The sequence below is a fragment of the Salmo trutta genome, chromosome 12, assembly GCF_901001165.1.
Source record: "Salmo trutta chromosome 12, fSalTru1.1, whole genome shotgun sequence".
NCBI lineage: Eukaryota > Metazoa > Chordata > Actinopteri > Salmoniformes > Salmonidae > Salmo > Salmo trutta.
In genome coordinates, this window is record NC_042968.1 from 47,826,808 (window position 1) to 47,846,993 (window position 20,186).

At 43.0% G+C, this 20,186-nt stretch overlaps 2 protein-coding genes and 2 long non-coding RNA genes across 10 annotated transcripts in view; all 4 read right to left on the minus strand.

Moving 5' to 3' along the window:
* Positions 1–217: 217 nt before the first annotated feature.
* On the minus strand, positions 218–7,103 carry nudt19 (nudix (nucleoside diphosphate linked moiety X)-type motif 19). Its single transcript, XM_029768597.1, has 3 exons — positions 5,039–7,103; positions 4,465–4,672; positions 218–965 (listed from the first exon to the last, which is right to left on the minus strand). Exons 1-3 carry the CDS (start codon positions 5,831–5,833, stop codon positions 751–753), a joined length of 1,218 nt encoding a protein of 405 aa, XP_029624457.1. The 5' UTR covers positions 5,834–7,103; the 3' UTR covers positions 218–750.
* LOC115203697 (uncharacterized) lies at positions 3,608–4,451 on the minus strand. The gene is made up of 3 exons (XR_003880226.1): positions 3,982–4,451; positions 3,851–3,946; positions 3,608–3,815 (listed from the first exon to the last, which is right to left on the minus strand). It is a non-coding gene; the product is annotated as an uncharacterized LOC115203697 (long non-coding RNA).
* A 2,080-nt stretch (positions 7,104–9,183) lies between the features above and the next one.
* On the minus strand, positions 9,184–9,762 carry LOC115203699 (uncharacterized). 2 transcript variants are annotated; one of them, XR_003880231.1, is made up of 3 exons: positions 9,744–9,760; positions 9,323–9,384; positions 9,184–9,231 (listed from the first exon to the last, which is right to left on the minus strand). It is a non-coding gene; the product is annotated as an uncharacterized LOC115203699 (long non-coding RNA). The 2 variants fall into 2 exon arrangements; XR_003880230.1 differs by having other exon boundaries at positions 9,208–9,231; positions 9,299–9,384; positions 9,744–9,762.
* An 85-nt stretch (positions 9,763–9,847) lies between these two features.
* Positions 9,848–20,186, minus strand: part of LOC115203668 (b(0,+)-type amino acid transporter 1) — a 48,089-nt gene continuing 37,750 nt past the window's right edge. For all 6 annotated transcript variants that reach the window (XM_029768587.1, XM_029768588.1, XM_029768586.1 and 3 more), the window contains 6 exons: positions 17,847–17,970; positions 17,576–17,679; positions 17,239–17,335; positions 11,577–11,726; positions 11,091–11,265; positions 9,848–10,176 (listed from right to left, as the gene is read on the minus strand). In XM_029768587.1, the coding sequence (XP_029624447.1) occupies positions 10,115–10,176; positions 11,091–11,265; positions 11,577–11,726; positions 17,239–17,335; positions 17,576–17,679; positions 17,847–17,970 (712 nt within the window). In that variant the 3' untranslated portion in view covers positions 9,848–10,114. The remainder of the gene's footprint in view (positions 10,177–11,090; positions 11,266–11,576; positions 11,727–17,238; positions 17,336–17,575; positions 17,680–17,846; positions 17,971–20,186) is intronic.

The window sequence follows — 20,186 nt, forward strand, 5'->3', positions numbered from 1 at the left end:
CTTTAACCATGTCTCCTCCCCTTCATCTACACTGATTGAAGTGGATTTAACAGGTGACATCAATAAGGGATCAGAGCTTTCACCTGGACTTACCTGGTCAGCCTGTCATGGAAAGAGCAGATGTTCTTAATGTTTTGTAGACTCAGTGTATAATGGTGTGATAGTTCTAAAGAATGTTTCATACAAAACACACTGATGAAATAAATCCGTACAATTATGGACAAAAAAAGAATACATTGAGAAGTATTTGAAAACAAGATCAATTTCCATTGTCCCAGAATTTAATACATTTATTTAATCTTTGTTTAATCTAGGCAAGTCAGTTAATACAGCCTGGTATCGAACCATGGTCTGTAGTGACGCCTCTAACACTGAGATGCACTGCCTTCCACCGCTGCGCCACTCGTGAACCCTTTGGCAGGTAGTAGAACACAGTAGTAGGGACACCAGCAGCAAGACCATAGCAGCAGGCCTGTACAGTACAATACATCGGTCAAGTCACAAATGGCACCCTATTCCCTATATAGTGCACTACTTTAGACCAGAGCCCTATGGCACCCTATTCCCTATATAGTGCACTACTTTAGACCAGAGCCCTATGGCACCCTATTCCCTATATAGTGCACTACTTTAGACCAAAGCCCTATGGCACCCTATTCCCTATGTAGTGCACTACTGTTAACCAGATATGTGTATCTCTGCTGAAAAGTAATTGTAAATAGGGTTTCCATTTGAGTGTTAACCCATCTCTCAGAGCTGACTGCTGGTTCTCAGGATGGACCGTGTGAAGGGCAGCAGGTGTTTGTATTTGGGTGTGATGGTGACGACGGCAGCAGCTGTGTAGGGGTCCAAGGCTACGATACGGTGCAGTGCTGAGCGGCCCTGATGTATCTCATCAAGGCTCTGGTCTGTGTTCAGGGTCACATCCATCTGACCCGACCCTTCCTCTGGGTACAGCTCGTCACCTGGTAAGAGGAGGAGGAGACACACACACACACACACACACACACACACACACCACACACACACGTTAAACGATCATCCGGCAGTAACCGTATCAAATCAGATTGACAGTTTTGACTTCACACGAGAAGAAAACCACCTAAATTCATCGGGAGAATAATATAACAAACAAAAAACAATAAAAAAAACCTAAAGATCTCCTTTTCTCTCAACTGAGGAAGCCGGCTTGCTGGTAGCCCAAATCACCCTCCATGAAGTCAAAACAGCACGAGGCCACGTGGATAAAGGGCCACGTGGATAAAGGGCCACGTGGATAAAGGGCCACGTGGATAAAGGACACGGGGCGACGTGGATAAAGGGCCACGTGGATAAAGGGCCACGTGGATAAAGGGCCACGTGGATAAAGGGCCACGTGGATAAAGGGCCACGTGGATAAAGGGCCACGTGGATAAAGGGCCACGTGGATAAAGGACACGGGGCCACGTGGATAAAGGGCCACGTGAATAAAGGGCCACGTGGATAAAGGGCCACGTGAATAAAGGGCCACGTGAATAAAGGGCCACGTGGATAAAGGGCCACGTGAATAAAGGGCCACGTGGATAAAGGGCCACGTGGATAAAGGGCCACGTGGATAAAGGGCCACGTGGATAAAGGGCCACGTGGATAAAGGGCACGGGGCGACGTGGATAAAGGGCCACGTGGATAAAGGGCCACGTGGATAAAGGGCCACGTGGATAAAGGGCCACGTGGATAAAGGGCCACGTGGATAAAGGGCCACGTGGATAAAGGGCCACGTGGATAAAGGGCCACGTGGATAAAGGACACGGGGCCACGTGGATAAAGGGCCACGTGAATAAAGGGCCACGTGGATAAAGGGCCACGTGAATAAAGGGCCACGTGAATAAAGGGCCACGTGGATAAAGGGCCACGTGAATAAAGGGCCACGTGGATAAAGGGCCACGTGGATAAAGGGCCACGTGGATAAAGGGCCACGTGAATAAAGGGCCACGTGAATAAAGGGCCACGTGAATAAAGGGCCACGTGGATAAAGGGCCACGTGAATAAAGGGCCACGTGGATAAAGGGCCACGTGGATAAAGGGCCACGTGGATAAAGGGCCACGTGGATAAAGGGCCACGTGGATAAAGGGCCACGTGGATAAAGGGCCACGTGGATAAAGGGCCACGTGGATAAAGGGCCACGTGGATAAAGGGCACTGCATAAAAATGTTATATCCTTGTACTGCTGTATCATCACATTAATTATCTAAGTCTGTCTCAGAAATGGATAATATATTTACTGTACGTTATCTGATGTTAGCAAGTTATTGAGTTCATGAACCTTATTTCAGAAGCATATATATATATATATATATAAATAAATATAAATATGGCCTATTTTAGCCCTTTCCTGGGTACCTTACAAAGAATCAAAAAACAATGGCCTGAAACTCATATCTTGATTTTTTTCAAACATATGGACATCTTCATATTTTAAAACGTTTTCTCGAAATAAGCTTTGTTGTACAATTAAAAAATATCAAATACACCGCAAACAGTCATCAATAACATAATGAATTCAGAGTTTGTGATATTATATAGAGGTTGAATATATTCCTTCCACAATCATCAGAACCACTAATAATTTCATTCGTTTATTAAAATAGTTGTACCTGCTTCCCCCCCCATTATCACTGATCTCTTTCAGGTTTGACTATAAAAACCACCCTTTTACTGAGACATTTAACCAGAACCATGAATAACACACATTCACTAATAATGTAGCAGGTGTTATAGAACATTTAACCAGAACCATGAATAACACACATTCACTAATAATGTAGCAGGTGTTATAGAACATTTAACCAGAACCATGAATAACACACATTCACTAATAATGTAGCAGGTGTTATAGAACATAACACTGGTTCTCGTCAACAATCTCTCAGGCCCACGTGCTAGTGAGTAGCCAGCTAATCTTTATAGACCAAGTTTAGCCAACTTCGATCAAGGTATAATTTCACAAGTTCTGAACTCAGCTAACAAGGCAAAACAGTTGAATTGTTATGAACACAGCACCCTGTCTGTCTCCAACTGTTTTAACAGCATGTTAGCCTGTCCACTTTGTTCACGTTGAATTTAAATGGCCTACCTTATTTTTCTTAGAATGAGAACGAGTTGTCATTTTATAAAACATAGACTAAACAGCTAGTATAACAACCTTTATTTGACTAAAATGCTACTAACGATTTGTGGTACCGTAACGCGAGTGCGTCAAACTGAGCATTAATTTCCTAGAATGAACGTTTATTGGTACATCCGTTTTAGTACGCGTTTGTAAATTCACTCTGGCTATCTACTCCGTTTTCAGAGCGTTCTCGTCTGTGTGCCAGAGCCAGAATAACTGACGAATTTACGAACGCTCAACACCCGTTGAATATGGCCGGTGTCAGTAAACGTTGGCAAGAAAATCGTAATCAATTTGTTGCTAGCAGCACAGTTGCAGTCACCAACACTCTGGATAACACGTAAACAGCCTAACCAGCTGTGCTTGGGCCAGTAAAATGGTCAGAGTGGGGTGTTCTCTTATTTGTGTCTGGAAGATGCTAGCAAGCTAGCCAGTTAGCATAGCCAGTTAGCATAGCCAGGTAGCATAGCCAGGTAGCATAGCCAAGTTAGCTTGGGTGCTTGACTGCTGTTAGGCCGAGTATCCAGTGTGCGCTCTGAACGCTCCGAGAGCAGAAGGCCCTGAATTCACGAATGGACAATTTGACAATGCTCTGAATTAAGTAAATGTAACCTAAATGTAATTCTAGGGATATGTAGTAATCAGACCCTTCATGTAGACCCTAACCTGGGAGGAGGGATATGTAGTAATCAGACCCTAACCTGGGAGGAGGGATATGTAGTAATCAGACCCTTCATGTAGACCCTAACCTGGGAGGAGGGATATGTAGTAATCAGACCCTTCATATAGACCCTAACCTGGGAGGAGGGATATATAGTAATCAGACCCTAACCTGGGAGGAGGGATATGTAGTAATCAGACCCTTCATGTAGACCCTAACCTGGGAGGCGGGATATGTAGTAATCAGACCCTTCATGTAGACCCTAACCTGAGAGGAGGGATATGTAGTAATCAGACCCTTCATGTAGACCCTAACCTGGGAGGAGGGATATGTAGTAATCAGACCCTTCATGTAGACCCTAACCTGGGAGGAGGAGGGATATGTAGTAATCAGACCCTTCATATAGACCCTAACCTGGGAGGAGGGATATGTAGTAATCAGACCCTTCATGTAGACCCTAACCTGGGAGGAGTGATATGTAGTAATCAGACCCTTCATGTAGACCCTAACCTGGGAGGAGGGATATGTAGTAATCAGACCCTTCATGTAGACCCTAACCTGGGAGGAGGGATATGTAGTAATCAGACCCTTCATATAGACCCTAACCTGGGAGGAGGGATATGTAGTAATCAGACCCTTCATATAGACCCTAACCTGGGAGGAGGGATATGTAGCAGCTGTCTGACACCATGCGGACAGGGAGCCACTGTTCACAGCCCTCTGAAGCTCTCTGTCTGGAGAAGCTGTGGAGGTCCTGCAGGGAGGGGAACCGGCACATACGGCTGAGATCATAGAACTGTGGAGGGGCTATCCACATCTCTCTGGCCTGGTAGCTGTGGAGGATCTCTGAGGGGGTGGACCACTGAGAGAGGGGAGGAGAGGGAGAGAGAGGGGAGGAGAGGGGGGAGAGAGAGAGGGGAGGAGAGGGGGGGAGAGAGAGGGAGAGGGGAAGAGAGAGAGAGGGAGAGGGGAAGAGAGAGGGAGGGATGAAGGGAAGAGAGAGGGAGGGAGAAGGGAAGAGAGAGGGAGGGAGGGATGAAGGGAAGAGAGAGGGAGGGAGAAGGGAAGAGAGAGGGATGGAGAGAGGGTTTAGGTTCAACTAAGATTAAATGATCAGTTTCCAACAATATTATGAACTGATGAATACATCATGAATCAATACAGAGTCACTTAACACTTCCAACACCACAATAAAATACATTTTCACCCTACTAAGCTATGGTATCACCTTAAAGTGCACAATTTCCTTCTGGTCTTGTAGGGTGTGAGGTGGTGTTTCCTGCAAGCAGCAGATGTAGAATGCCGTGTCGTACCTCCTCTGTTTCCCGTAAACACCAGTAGGGGTCAGCCAGTTACCCCATTCATGCAGAGCCCAGATGTTAGGTAGACACTCCAGCTCCCTGCACATCCTGATGAAGTTAGAGGGGTTCTCGTTTACCAACACTCTCCATTTAGCCAATTCACTCTCGTCACAGAGATCGGTTATTCTGGTTAATTCAGACGGACTGTATCTGTTGTTCTCGATGTTGTTATTCAGTAAAATACTCTCTTCCTCTTTTGACACGACTAGAAGTACACCTGACTCCTCAAACGTTTCCCTCACTGCACAGATTCTCAATGCGACGTCTCCTGGAACGGGAGAACCCAGTTTCTTTCTGTCCGTGGAGAAGATAGGAGGTCTCGTCTTCGGAGGCTGTTTCACAAATCCCAGTCCAAAATTCAGTGAGCTCCGGAAAGATTTAAAAAGATCAAGCCATTGACTTGAGAAATCTGACGGATCCACGATACCACCGGGAAAGACATAAGCATTCGGCATGAAACCACTCGTACCGCTTCGTTTCAACAACAACACTTCATAGTCGAAGGAGAACCTGTCAGGCAAGTTGGGATGTCCACTGATCTCAGGTGTAGAGGTGCCTTTATCGACACACCTTGTCAAACTATCTACAGGGAGTTTATGTCTCGTACCGGCAGCTAGTATGACCGTCGCGGCTTCCTTCCAGTGTCTCAGAGCCGTATTCATCCTTTTATTCTCTCATTTCCAATCGTGTTATTCTGAAACAAAAAGTTCACATCAACAAATGTTATTGTTTTGATGTGTCGTCATACGAGCAGGAAGGTCAAGGGCGTAGAAGAAGAACCGTGTTTCCGGTGTGTTCTGTTACTACGCCACCTACTGTTGTGGATGACTGATCTCACCATAGCCTCTATCAACGCAGTTCATGATGGTCATTAAACTGAAGGTTAAAGTTCAGGAAAGTGATTGATGTTTGTGGTTAGTAAACAGATACTGTCAACTTTTTATAACATGACAAAAATGAATTGATTTGTGGGATTGAATTACAATTGAAGGGAAAGCCATTTTATTCACAAACACAACAACTCACTATCTACTTTTCAAGTCCAAGAAGAGAAGAGGTTTTGAAAACGTTGAATTCAGTAGTATAACATCTACATTCAGTTTAGAGTGACATCACACAGCAGGCAGTATAAGATGACCCGTGTCCTCAGGTTCAACTGGCCGCTGGTGGACGAGATAGAAGACAACAAGGGACAAATATGTCTTTTAACTTGTCAAATAACTATTAAAACCATAGATATAGATAATATAGAAGTGCTTGAACAGCGCAAACATGAGGGATTTTAAACAATGTCGAGGACAAGTAAAAAATAATGACATCATTTTGGTCTATTATGTTCTCTCTAGTCATGTACAAGAACAGCGTATTGTCAGCGTCTCAAATGGCGCCCCGTTCCCTAGGGCATAGGGTGCGATTTGAGATGCAGCCGTTGATCTCCTGTATCCAGTCAATTAGTTTGGGATCCAGACCGTGTAGACGGCTGCTGCCAACCTGCCAAGCAGAGCCTCTGTGTCATTATGATACACTACCTTCATTATCAGCTGCTGCCAACCTGCCAAGCAGAGCCTCTGTCTCATTATGATACACTACCTTCATTATCCTCTGCTGCCAACCTGCCAAGCAGAGCCTCTGTCTCATTATGATACACTACCTTCATTATCAGCTGCTGCCAACCTGCCAAGCAGAGCCTCTGTGTCATTATGATACACTACCTTCATTATCAGCTGCTGCCAACCTGACAAGCAGAGTCTCTGTCTCATTATGATACACTACCTTCATTATCAGCTGCTGCCAACCTGCCAAGCAGAGCCTCTGTCTCATTATGATACACTACCTTCATTATCAGCTGCTGCCAACCTGCCAAGCAGAGCCTCTGTCTCATTATGATACACTACCTTCATTATCAGCTGCTGCCAACCTGCCAAGCAGAGCCTCTGTGTCATTATGATACACTACCTTCATTATCAGCTGCTGCCAACCTGACAAGCAGTCTCTGTCTCATTATGATACACTACCTTCATTATCAGCTGCTGCCAACCTGCCAAGCAGAGTCTCTGTCTCATTATGATACACTACCTTCATTATCAGCTGCTGCCAACCTGCCAAGCAGAGCCTCTGTCTCATTATGATACACTACCTTCATTATCAGCTGCTGCCAACCTGCCAAGCAGAGCCTCTGTGTCTTCAATATATATTGGCAGTGTCCTAAAAGCAAATATGTCCTCCTAAGCAGAGTTTAAACACAGAGGGGCATTATATAGACCATCTATATTGGCGATAGTCTCATAGGAGAGAAACAGACAGGATTCCAGCATTTCCAGCATTATGACACAGTACATTACCTTCGTTATGAAACATTACCTTCATTATGAGACAGTACAGAACATTATGAGACATTACCTTCATTATGAGACAGTACAGAACATTATAAGACAGTACAGGACATTATGAGACAGTACAGAACCTTCATTATGAGACAGTACCTTCATTATGAGACAGTACAGTACCTTCATTATGAGACAGTACCTTCATTATGAGACAGTACAGTACCTTCATTATGAGACAGTACCTTCATTATGTGACAGTACATTATCTTCATTATGAGACAGTACCTTCATTATGAGACAGTACATTACCTTCATTATGAGACAGTACATTACCTTCATTATGAGACAGTACCTTCATTATGAGACAGTACCTTCATTATGAGACAGTACAGAACATTATGAGACAGTACCTTCATTATGAGACAGTACATTACCTTCATTATGTGACAGTACATTACCTTCATTATGTGACAGTACCTTCATTATGAGACAGTACATTACCTTCATTATGAGACAGTACATTACCTTCATTATGAGACAGTACCTTCATTATGAGACAGTACCTTCATTATGAAACATTACCTTCATTATGAGACAGTACCTTCATTATGAGACATTACCTTCATTATGAGACATTACCTTCATTATGAGACAGTACAGTACCTTCATTATGAGACAGTACCTTCATTATGTGACAGTACAGTACCTTCATTATGAGACAGTCCCTTCATTATGAGACAGTACAGTACCTTCATTATGAGACAGTACATTACCTTCATTATGAGACAGTACAGAACATTATGAGACAGTACAGAACATTATGAGACAGTACAGAACATTATGAGACAGTACAGTACCTTCATTATGAGACAGTACCTTCATTATGAGACAGTACATTACCTTCATTATGTGACAGTACATTACCTTCATTATGAGACAGTACATTACCTTCATTATGAGACAGTACATTACCTTCATTATGAGACAGTACCTTCATTATGAGACAGTACCTTCATTATGAGACAGTACCTTCATTATGAGACAGTACAGAACCTTCATTATGTGACAGTACATTACCTTCATTATGAGACAGTACCTTCATTATGAGACAGTACCTTCATTATGAGACAGTACATTACCTTCATTATGTGACAGTACATTACCTTCATTATGTGACAGTACCTTCATTATGAGACAGTACATTACCTTCATTATGAGACAGTACATTACCTTCATTATGAGACAGTACCTTCATTATGAGACAGTACCTTCATTATGAGACAGAACCTTCATTATGAGACAGTACCTTCATTATGAGACAGTACCTTCATTATGAGACAGTACAGAACCTTCATTATGAGACAGTACAATACCTTCATTATGAGACAGTACCTTCATTATGAGACAGTACCTTCATTATGAAACATTACCTTCATTATGAGACAGTACAGAACATTATGAGACAGTACAGTACCTTCATTATGAGACAGTACCTTCATTATGAGACAGAATCTTCATTATGAGACAGTACCTTCATTATGTGACAGTACATTACCTTCATTATGAGACAGTACAGAACATTATGAGACAGTACAGTAACTTCATTATGAGACAGTACCTTCATTATGAGACAGTACATTACCTTCATTATGAGACAGTACCTTCATTATGAGACAGTACAGTACCTTCATTATGAGACAGTACATTACCTTCATTATGAGACAGTACAGTACCTTCATTATGTGACAGTACATTACCTTCATTATGTGACAGTACATTACCTTCATTATGAGACAGTACCTTCATTATGAGACAGTACATTACCTTCATTATGAGACAGTATCTTCATTATGTGACAGTACATTACCTTCATTATGAGACAGTACCTTCATTATGAGACAGTACAGAACCTTCATTATGAGACAGTACATTACCTTCATTATGAGACAGTACCTTCATTATGAGACAGTACCTTCATTATGAGACAGTACAGAACATTATGAGACAGTACATTACCTTCATTATGAGACAGAACCTTCATTATGAGACAGTACATTATTTTCATTATGAGACATTACCTTCATTATGAGACAGTACAGTACCTTCATTATGAGACAGTACCTTCATTATCAGACAGTACCTTCATTATGTGACAGTACATTACCTTCATTATGTGACAGTACATTACCTTCATTATGTGACAGTACCTTCATTATGAGACATTACCTTCATTATGAGACAGTACATTACCTTCATTATGAGACAGTACCTTCATTATGAGACAGTACCTTCATTATGAGACAGTACAGTACCTTCATTATGAGACAGAACCTTCATTATGAGACAGTACCTTCATTATGAGACAGTACAGTACCTTCATTATGAGACAGAACCTTCATTATGAGACAGAACCTTCATTATGAGATAGTACAGAACATTATGTGACAGTCTGTGTTTTCTAAGCCTGCGTCTGAAATGGCACCCTATTCCCTATGTAGTGCACTGCTTTTGACTAGGGCCTATAGGGTAGTGCACCACAGGGAATAGGGTAACATTTGGGATGCTCTAAAAGACATTTGTCCACATCAGTCAGTTTAGGCTGTTTATTATCTTCCTCTATTCGTTTTTCTCAGGAGGAACGACCTCCATCAGCAGCTGGAGGTGCATGGTGATTGGCCCTGCAGGGGAGGTGAGAGGTTAAAGGTCAGATTGGACCAATCAGGCTAATTAAAGGTTAATAATAAGTAACTTTCATTAAAAGGTTAATAACGGTGACATCAGCCCAATCACAGCATGATCTATAGGCTCTGTGACCTTCTGAGTTGAACTCCACAATGACTGGAATTATCTAAAGGGGAAGAACTCCAGTACCCTCACTGAGGAATAAAACATGTTGATACATTAAAAAAGACTGAAGTTGCAGAAGATAATAGTGTCTGCTTCCCAAATGGCACCCTATCCCCTATATTATAGTGCACTACCTTTCACCAGGGCCCATAGGGTAGTGCACTACACAGGGAATAGGGGACTATTTGGGACACAGACAGTGTTGTCTTCTAGTGCACTACACAGGGAACAGGGGACTATTTGGGACACAGACAGTGTTGTCTTCTAGTGAACTACACAGGGAATAGGGGACTATTTGGGACATAGACAGTGTTGTCTTCTAGTGCACTACACAGGGAACAGAGGGCTATTTGGGACACAGACAGTGTTGTCTTCTAGTGCACTACACAGGGAATAGGGGCCTATTTGGGACAGAGACAGTGTTGTCTTCTAGTGCACTACACAGGGAATAAGGGGCTATTTGGGACACAGACAGTGTTGTCTTCTAGTGCACTACACAGGGAATAGGGGGCTATTTGGGACACAGACAGTGTTGTCTTCTAGTAAACTACACAGGGAATAGGGGGCCATTTGGGATAAAGGCAGTGTTGTCTTCTAGTGCACTACACAGGGAACAGGGGGCTATTTGGGACACATACAGTGTTGTCTTCTAGTGAACTACACAGTGAATAGGGGGCCATTTTGGGATAAAGGATCTCTCCAACCCTCAAGTGTCAACATCTCTGAGCAGTGGGTCGTTACTCACTCATGACCCTGCGCGTCCAGCTGAACTTGCGGTGTACGAAGGGGAAGTAGAGCAGCAGACCGCTGAGGATGAAGATGGTACAGTACAGATACTCCAGCTCTGGCTTGTCTATGATAGGTGCTAGGACCAGGTAGCAGGACACTATCACCACCAGCACTGCTATGGGCATGGGACACTGTTGGGGGACAACCAGAACATAACCACCTGTCAGTCTCACAGGAGGAGATCTGGGACAGTATTGCTCTAAAAACAGGTTAAGGGAATCTAGGATTCAGAAAAACATCAAAGCGGTTACCACCCCATTTGTTGTGGTAACCAGCTGAGGGATGTGGCTGGAGAAATGTAACCACTCTCTAATTTATAGACAGAGCTATGGATACAAGTACTTACCATCCATGAGCTCAACCTGATAATTGTAACTATGTTCTTACAATAGCCAAGAGATGAACAGGACTTGGATGTATGACAATGTGAATCTAGTCTTACCTTGACGGGCCTCTTGAGTTCCTTCCTGGTAAAGCGCATGACGATGAGAGCGAGAGCTGTGAGACCGTAGAAAGCCCACTGGGTGAAACTAAAGTAGTTGATCAGGGTGTTGATGTCTGCTGGGATAATGTAGAGTACGGCCAGAATACCCTACAACCACCACAACAACAACAGGGTAAACTGAAGCAGCACAATGAAGGAACATGACAAAAAAAAACATTATTTCTTGGTATTTCATTACTTTAAAACAGAACTTTTCCTAAAAGTACAAACATAGTTACATTTCATTTCAGTTTTGGTAATGTTCTAGGAATGTTCTCCAACTGGTCTGACATTGGAAATGTTCTCAAATAGTTCAGAGAACATTAAGAAACAATGTTCTTCTATGGGAATTTCAGTTAACAGTTGGGGACAATTTATCTTAAAACGTTCCCTGTGAATTAACTTAAAATGTGTAACTTGATAGTTTGGATTACAGGATGTCAAGGTCATATTTTTCCATATTCTGTTCCAGTTAAAAGGCTGTTCAGATTCATGTAGATCTGTGGACCATACTTTTTTAATGCTCAGAATATGAGCTTTCCAAGAGTTGTTCATATATAAAGATCAGTCCTTTCAGGAGCCCAGGAAATGTATTTATAAATCCCATCATAGGATGGTTCGGTAATTGTATTTCCCAAGGGACTCCAGAGGCCAGCATGGCTGACCTAAGATGTAAATACAGAAAAAAGGATTTGCCTGGTAATGTACATGTGTCTTTGAGCTTGGTAACATACATGTGTCTTTGAGCCTGGTAACGTACAGTGGGGGAAAAAAGTATTTGATCCCCTGCTGATTTTGTACGTTTGCCCACTTACAAAGAAATTATCAGTCTATAATTTTAATAATAGGTTTATTTGAACAGTGAGAGACAGAATAACAACAAAAAATCCAGAAAAATGCATCTCAAAAATGTTATAATATGATTAGCATTTTAATGAGGGTAATAAGTATTTGACTCCTCTGCAAAACATGACATAGTACTTGGTGGCAAAACCCTTGTTGGCAATCACAGAGGTCAGATGTTTCTTGTAGTTGGCCACCAGGTTTGCACACATCTCAGGAGGGATTTTGTCCCACTCCTCTTTGCAGATCTTCTCCAAGTCATTAAGGTTTCGAGGCTGACGTTTGGCAACTCGAACCTTCAGCTTCCTCCACAGATTTTCTATGGGATTAAGGCCTGGAGACTGGCTAGGCCACTCCAGGACCTTAATGTGCTTCTTCTTGAGCCACTCCTTTGTTGCCTTGGCCGTGTGTTTTGGGTCATTGTCATGCTGGAATATCCATCCACGACCCATTTTCAATGCCCTGGCTGAGGGAAGGAGGTTCTCACCCAAGGTTTGATGGTACATGGCCCCATCCATCGTCCCTTTGATGCGGTGAAGTTGTCCTGTCCCCTTAGCAGAAAAACACCCCCAAAGCATAATGTTTCCACCTCCATGTTTGACAGTGGGGATGGTGTTCTTGGGGTCATAGGCAGTATTCCTCCTCCTCCAAACACGGCGAGTTGAGTTGATGCCAAAGAGCTCCATTTTGGTCTCATCTGACCACAACACTTTCACCAGTTGTCCTCTGAGTCATTCAGATGTTCATTGGCAAACTTCAGACGGGCATGTATATGTATTCTTGAGCAGGGGGACCTTGCGGGCGCTGCAGGATTTCAGTCCTCCAAACCTGTTGGGGCTAGGGGGCAGTATTTGCATGGCCGGATAAAAAACGTACCCGATTTAATCTGGTTACTACTCCTGCCCAGTAACTAGAATATGCATATGAATAGTCGATTTGGATAGAAAACGCTCTAAAGTTTCTAAAACTGTTTGAATGGTGTCTGTGAGTATAACAGAACTCATATGGCAGGCCAAAACCTGAGAAGATTCTATACAGGAAGTGCCCTGTCTGACCATTTCTTGTCCTTCTAGGGCATCTCTATCAAAAATTAATATATATCCGGACGTGAAAATACTGCCCCCTATCCCTAACAGGTTTTAATATGATGCAACCACCACCATGCTTGAAAATATGAAGAGAGGTACTCAGTCATGTGATTTGTTCAATTTGCCCCAAACATAACGCTTTGTATTCAGGACATAAAGTTAATTTCTTTGCCTCCTTTTTTGCAGTTTTACTTTAGTGCCTTATTGCAAACAGGATGCATGATTAGGAATAATTTTTCTGTACAGGCTTCCTTGTTTTCAATGTAATTTAGGTTAGTATTGTGGAGTAACTGCAATGTTGTTGCTAAACTCTAACTGTTTTAAAGTCACCATTGGCCTCATTGTGAAATCCCTGAGCGGTTTCCTTCCTCTCCGGCAACTGAGTTAGGAGGACGCCTGTATCTTTGTAGTGACTGGGTGTATTGATACACCATCCAAAGTGTGATTAATAACGTCACCATGCTCAAAGGGATGTCAATGTCTGCTTTTTTACATTTTTTACCCACCAATAGGGGTCCTTCTTTGCGAGGCATTACAAAACCTCCTAGGTCTTTGTGGTTGAATCTGTGTTTGAAATTCACTGCTCGACTGAGGGACCTTACATATAATACACCCAGTATGTGTGGGGTGCAAAGATGAGGTAGTCATAAAAAAAAGAATGTTAACCGAAACACGACCCTGCCAACCCGGACTGCTTCTTGCCACACTGCTCGCTTAACCCGGAAGCCAAGGTGTCGGAGGAAACACCGTCCAGCTGGCGACCGAAGTCAGCTTGAAGGTGCCCGGCCCGCCACAAGGAGTTGCTAGAGTGCGATGGGACAAGGATAGTCCCGGCCGGCCAAACCCTCCCATAGCCCGGACGATGCTGGGCCAATTGTGCGCCGCCTCATGGGACTCCCGGTCACTGAGATCGAACCCAGGTCTGTAGTGACGCCTCAAGCACTGGTATGCAGTGCCTGAAACAGCTGCACCACTCGGGAGGCCGCTCTGTGTTAATAAATCCTCCTAGGAAAACTTTCAGGGCACCATAACAAAACATTCTCAGAACCTCCCTGGAACCAGAGTAAAACATTCTCAGAACCTCCCTGGAACCAGAGTAAAACATTCTCAGAACCTCCCTGGAACCATAGTAAAACATTCTCAGAACCTCCCTGAAACCAGAGTGAAACATTCTCAGAACCTCCCTGAAACCAGAGTGAAACATTCTCAGAACCTCCCTGAAACCAGAGTGAAACATTCTCAGAACCTCCCTGGAACCATAGGAAAACTTTCTCAGAACCTCCCTGGAACCAGAGTAAAACATTCTCAGAACCTCCCTGAAACCAGAGTGAAACATTCTCAGAACCTCCCTGGAACTAGAGTAAAACATTCTCAGAACCTCCCTGGAACCATAGTAAAACATTCTCAGAACCATAGTAAAACATTCTCAGAACCTCCCTGAAACCAGAGTGAATCATTCTCAGAACCTCCCTTCAACCTTACAATGTACGTTCCCAGAAGTAGAGTAGACTGAGTTGAGTTAGAGGTCAATGAGCTGGGTAGAGTTGAGTTAGAGGTCAATGAGCTGGGTAGAGTTGAGTTAGAGGTCAATGAGCTGGGTAGAGTTGAGTTAGAGGTCAATGAGCTGGGTAGAGTTGAGTTAGAGGTCAATGAGCTGGGTAGAGTTGAGTTAGAGGTCAATGAGCTGGGTAGAGTTGAGTTAGAGTACAATGAGCTGGGTAGAGTTGAGTTAGAGGTCAATGAGCTGGGTAGAGCTGAGTTAGAGGTCAATGAGCTGGGTAGAGTTGAGTTAGAGGTCAATGAGTTGGGTAGAGTTGAGTTAGAGAACAATGAGCTGGGTAGAGTTGAGTTAGAGAACAATGAGCTGGGTAGAGTTGAGTTAGAGGTCAATGAGCTGGGTAGAGTTGAGTTAGAGAACAATGAGCTGGGTAGAGTTGAGTTAGAGGTCAATGAGCTGGGTAGAGTTGAGTTAGAGGTCAATGAGCTGGGTAGAGCTGAGGTGAGGAGATCAACATAGACATCATGTAATAAAGTGGCTTGCGAGTATTCACCCCCGTTGGCATTTTTCTATTTATTGTTGCCTTACAACCTGGAATTAAAATCGATATTTGTGGGGTTTGTATCAATTGATTTACACAACATGCCCACCACTTTGAAGATGAAAAATATTTATTTTTGTGAAACAAACAAGAAGTAAGACAAAAAAACTGAAAACTTGTGTGCATGACTTTTCACCCCCCCAAAAGTCAATACTTTATAGAGCCACCTTTTGCAGCAATTTCAGCTGCAAGTCTCTTTGAGTATGTCTCTATAAGCTTGGCACATCTAGCCACTGGGATTTTTGACCATTCTTCAAAGGCAAAACTGCTCCAGTTCCTTCAAGTTGGATGGGTTCCGCTGGTGTACAGCAATCTTTAAGTCATACCACAGATTCTCAATTGGATTGAGGTCTGGCCTTTGACTAGGACATTCCAAGACATTTAAATGTTTCCCCTTAAACCATTCAAATATTGCTTTAGCAGTATGCTTCGGGTCATTGTCCTGCTGGAAGGTGAAGCTTCATCCCAGTCTCAAATCACTGGAAAACTGAAAAAAGGATTCCCTCAAGAATTTCCCTGTATTTAGCGCCATCCTTCAATTCTGACCAGTATCCCAGTCCCTGCCGATGAAAAAACATCCCCACGGCATGATGCTGCCACCACACTTCACTGTGGGGATGGTGTTCTCAGGGTGATGAAAGGTGTTGGGTTTGTGCCAGGCATAGCGTTTTCCTTGATGGCTAAAAAGCTCCGTTTTAGTCTCATGTGACCAGAGTACCTTCTTCCATATGTTTGGGGAGTCTCCCACATGCCTTTTGGCGAACACCAAACATGTTTGCTTATTTTTTTCTTTAAGCAATGGCTTTTTTTCTGGCCAGACTTCCGTAAAGCCCAGGTCTGTGGAGTGTACGGCTTAAAGTGGTCCTATGGACAGATACTCCAGTCTCTGCTGTGGAGCTTTGCAGCTCCTTCAGGGTTATCTTTGGTCTCTTTGTTGCCTCTCTAATTCTATGCCCTCCTTGCCTGGTTCATGAGTTTTGGTGAGCGGCCCTCTCTTGGCAGGTTTGTTGTGGTGCCATATTCTTTCCATTTTTTAATAATGGATTTAAATGGTGCTCCGTGGGATGTTCAAAGTTTAGGATATGTTTTTATAACCCAACCCTGATCTGTACTTCTCCACAACTTTGTCCCTGACCTTTTGGAGAGCTCCTTGGTCTTCATGGTGCCGCTTGCTTGGTGGTGCCCATTGCCTAGTGGTGTTGCAGACTCCATGGCCTTTCAGAACAGGTGTATATATACTGAGATCATGTGACAGATCATGTGACACTTAGACTGCACCCAGGTGGACTTTATTTAACTAATTATGTGACTTCTGAAGGTAATTGGTTGCACCAGATCTTATTTAGGGTCTTCATTGCAAAGGGGTGAATACATATGCACACACCACTTTTCTGTTTTGAATTTTTTTCAAATATTTTGAAACAAGTTATATTAAATTTCACTTCACCAATCTGGACTATTTTGTGTTTATGTCCGTTACATGAAATCCAAATAAAAATCCATTTAAATTACAGGTTGTAATGAAACAAAATAGGAAAAAAACACCAAGTGGGATGAATACTTTTGCAAGGCACTGAATCTCAGACTTACATTGAAGATGATGGCGGGGGAAGGAGTGCAACGCTTCAGACTGATATAGGACAAGATCTTTACCATGTGACCCTCTCTTCCTGCCACATAGGTCAGCCTGAGGTGGGACAGAGCACAAACACGTTAGTTCAACATAATATTGGCAATATCTTGAACCTGAATTTTGTTTGCTTTCTTTTCACCATTTTTAACCTCTGCTTGTGCTCTGTTATTTTAGAAAAGCAGATCTGTTAAACACTTTGTGACAACTGCTGATATAAAAAGGGCTTTATAAAATACATTTGTTTGATTCAATTGTATTAGCAAAAAAAAGGTCTTCCTGAAGTTGTCCCTTTACCTGCCGGCTGTGAAGCAGCTCCCATTGGCCGCTCCGAAGGTGGAGAAGACGACAAACAGAGGGACTACCCACGACAGGGGGTACAGCACTCTGTCACCAAAAGTCTAAGGGGCACAAACAAGTCCCTCCGAGGAGACGGGGAGAAAATAAATAAAATGTAATTGTTTGTTGTTGAAAGAATGCATCTCTTTCTTGATAAGGGAGATATATGAGCCAAACCAATGGCTTCCTCTGTCTCCGTCCCTCTCTGTCTCCATGACGACCCTCTTACCACAGCGACAGCGGGAGACTGCAGTAGTTCCGTAGGGGTCATGGCGCTGAAGTAGGCAATGTTGACAAGCACATAGCACACAGACACCAAGGGAATACCAATGATAATGGCCAGGGGAAGGTTTCTGTTAGAGAGAGAGAGAGATAGAGAGACAGAGAGAGACAGAGAGACAGAGACAGAGAGAGTGTTAGATAGAGAGACAGAGAGAGAGACAGAGTGTTAGTGTGAGATAGATAGAGAGACACAGAGAGACAGAGTGTTAGTGTGAGATAGAGAGACTACAACCAACACATGTTACACAGACACCAGTGTTAGAGGATCATGTAGCACACAGACAGAGACAGAGACAGAGAGTTGAGAAATCTCTTGTTGTCATCCTACCAGTAAAGGCAGTGGTGCGTGAATGCCAAGGGAAGCCAGGCTTCCCCACCAAAATCAGAACAATAAAACAAATACAATTATTAAACAATTTATCTTTTGTCTCTGTTTTCATAGATCTAACCACTTGAGAATTAAAGGAAAATCATCTCATCTGAGAAATCATATTAGCGAGGGAAACAGCGCCCCTCTGTCTCAGTATGTGTAGCAGATGTATCTGATGCTGTCTGGCCAAAATGAGTATGACATGTTGCCGCCGCAGCATGTGATTTTATTTCACCTTTATTTAACCAGGTCGGCTAGTTGAGAACAAGTTATCATTTACAACTGCGACCTGGCCAAGATAAAGCAAAGCAGTGCGACACATACAACAGCACAGAGTTACACATGGAATAAACAAAACATACAGTCAATAATACAGTAGAAAAAATAAAACAAAAAGTCTATATACACAGTGCAAATGAGGTAAGATAAGGGAGTTAAGGCAATAAATAGGCCATGGTGGCAAAGTAATTACAATATAGCAAATAAACACTGGAATGGTAGATGTGCAAGTCGACATACTGGGGTGCAAAGGAGCAAGATAAATAAATAAATACAGTATGGGGATGAGGTAGATAGATGGGCTGTTTACAGATGGGCTATGTACAGGTGCAGTGATCTGTGAGCTGCTCTGACAGCTGGTGCTTAAAGCTAGTGAGGGAGATATGAGTCTCCAGACTCATGACTGATTGACAGACGCCAGCGAGCATTTGACCTCCCCTGATATTTCGAAAAAATTAAATAATTAGCCAATCAGATTGAGATGAGCTCAACTGTGGGCGGTTCTGGTGCAGCAAAACCACCCCCAAGGGAAGCCTCATTGGATTTGGCTTCAAACCAATCAAATCACATTAACTAGCTAAATAACTTAGCTGGTTCATTGTTGCCCAGCGAGGAAGCTAGTCTAGTATATATTTTAGCCAGGTAGCCTAGTCTAAAAACTAAAAGCGTGTACTTCTCTCTGACAGAGTCGTAGACCGTGTTGGGAACATGGAAGAGAGGAGGATGGTACTGGTGTTCAGCTAGTCTACAAACACACACACACACACACACACACACACACACACACACACACATCAGTACCATGGACAGCCACATGATATTTATCTATGTTGATTGGACTAAGTTGTTTATGGTCTGGTTAGGTTTGTTAGACTAAGCTGATTATAGCCCAGGTGATTTGATGATGTTGAAATGGTACAGGAATAGCTCAGGCAGTGCTCGCCGATCTTACTTTGCTACCTGACTACTTTTTTTTACCGTATATTTTTAGTTTTTCCCTCACTCAACTTTTTTCATTCAACTTTTTCACCCCGGAGGTTTTATCTGGATATGGTTCATCAGGACTTCAAACAGCCGAAGCTAAGTAACATTAACCTGTTGGGGCTAGGGGGCAGTATTTGCACGGCCGGATAACAAACGGACCCGATTTAATCTGGTTACTACTCCTGCCCAGTAACTAGAATATGCATATAATTGTTTGATTTGGATAGAAAACACCCTAAAGTTTCTAAAACTGTTTGAATGGTGTCTGTGAGTATAACAAAACTCATTTGGCAGGCCAAAACCTGAGAAGATTCCAAACAGGAAGCGCTCTCTCTGACCATTTCATGGCCTTCTTGATCATCTCTAACCAAAACAGGGCATCTCTGGCATGACGTGACATTTTCTAACGTTCCCATAGGCTCTCAGAAGGCGCCAAAAAGCTGAATGGTGGCTTTGCAGGCCATGGCTGAAAAACATTAGCGCATTTAGTAAGTGGTCGATCTGAGGACAATGAGACTGGAGGCGTGTGCACGAGCCGACACCATGTTTACTTTCACTCTCTTTGAACGAAAACAACGACTCCCGGTCGGAATATTATCGCTTTCTTACGAGAAAAATAGCATAAAAATTGATTTTAAACAGCGGTTGACATGC

Coding starts and splice junctions, on each gene's coding strand:
- nudt19 (XM_029768597.1), bottom strand. CDS start 5,833: ATGAATACGGCTCTGAGACACTGGAAGGAAGCCGCGACGGTCATACTA. Junction 4,673..5,038: donor AGGAAATTGTGCACTTTAAG/GTGATACCATAG, acceptor CCCCTCTCTCAG/TGGTCCACCCCCTCAGAGAT. Junction 966..4,464: donor CTACATATCCCTCCTCCCAG/GTTAGGGTCTAT, acceptor TCCTCTTACCAG/GTGACGAGCTGTACCCAGAG.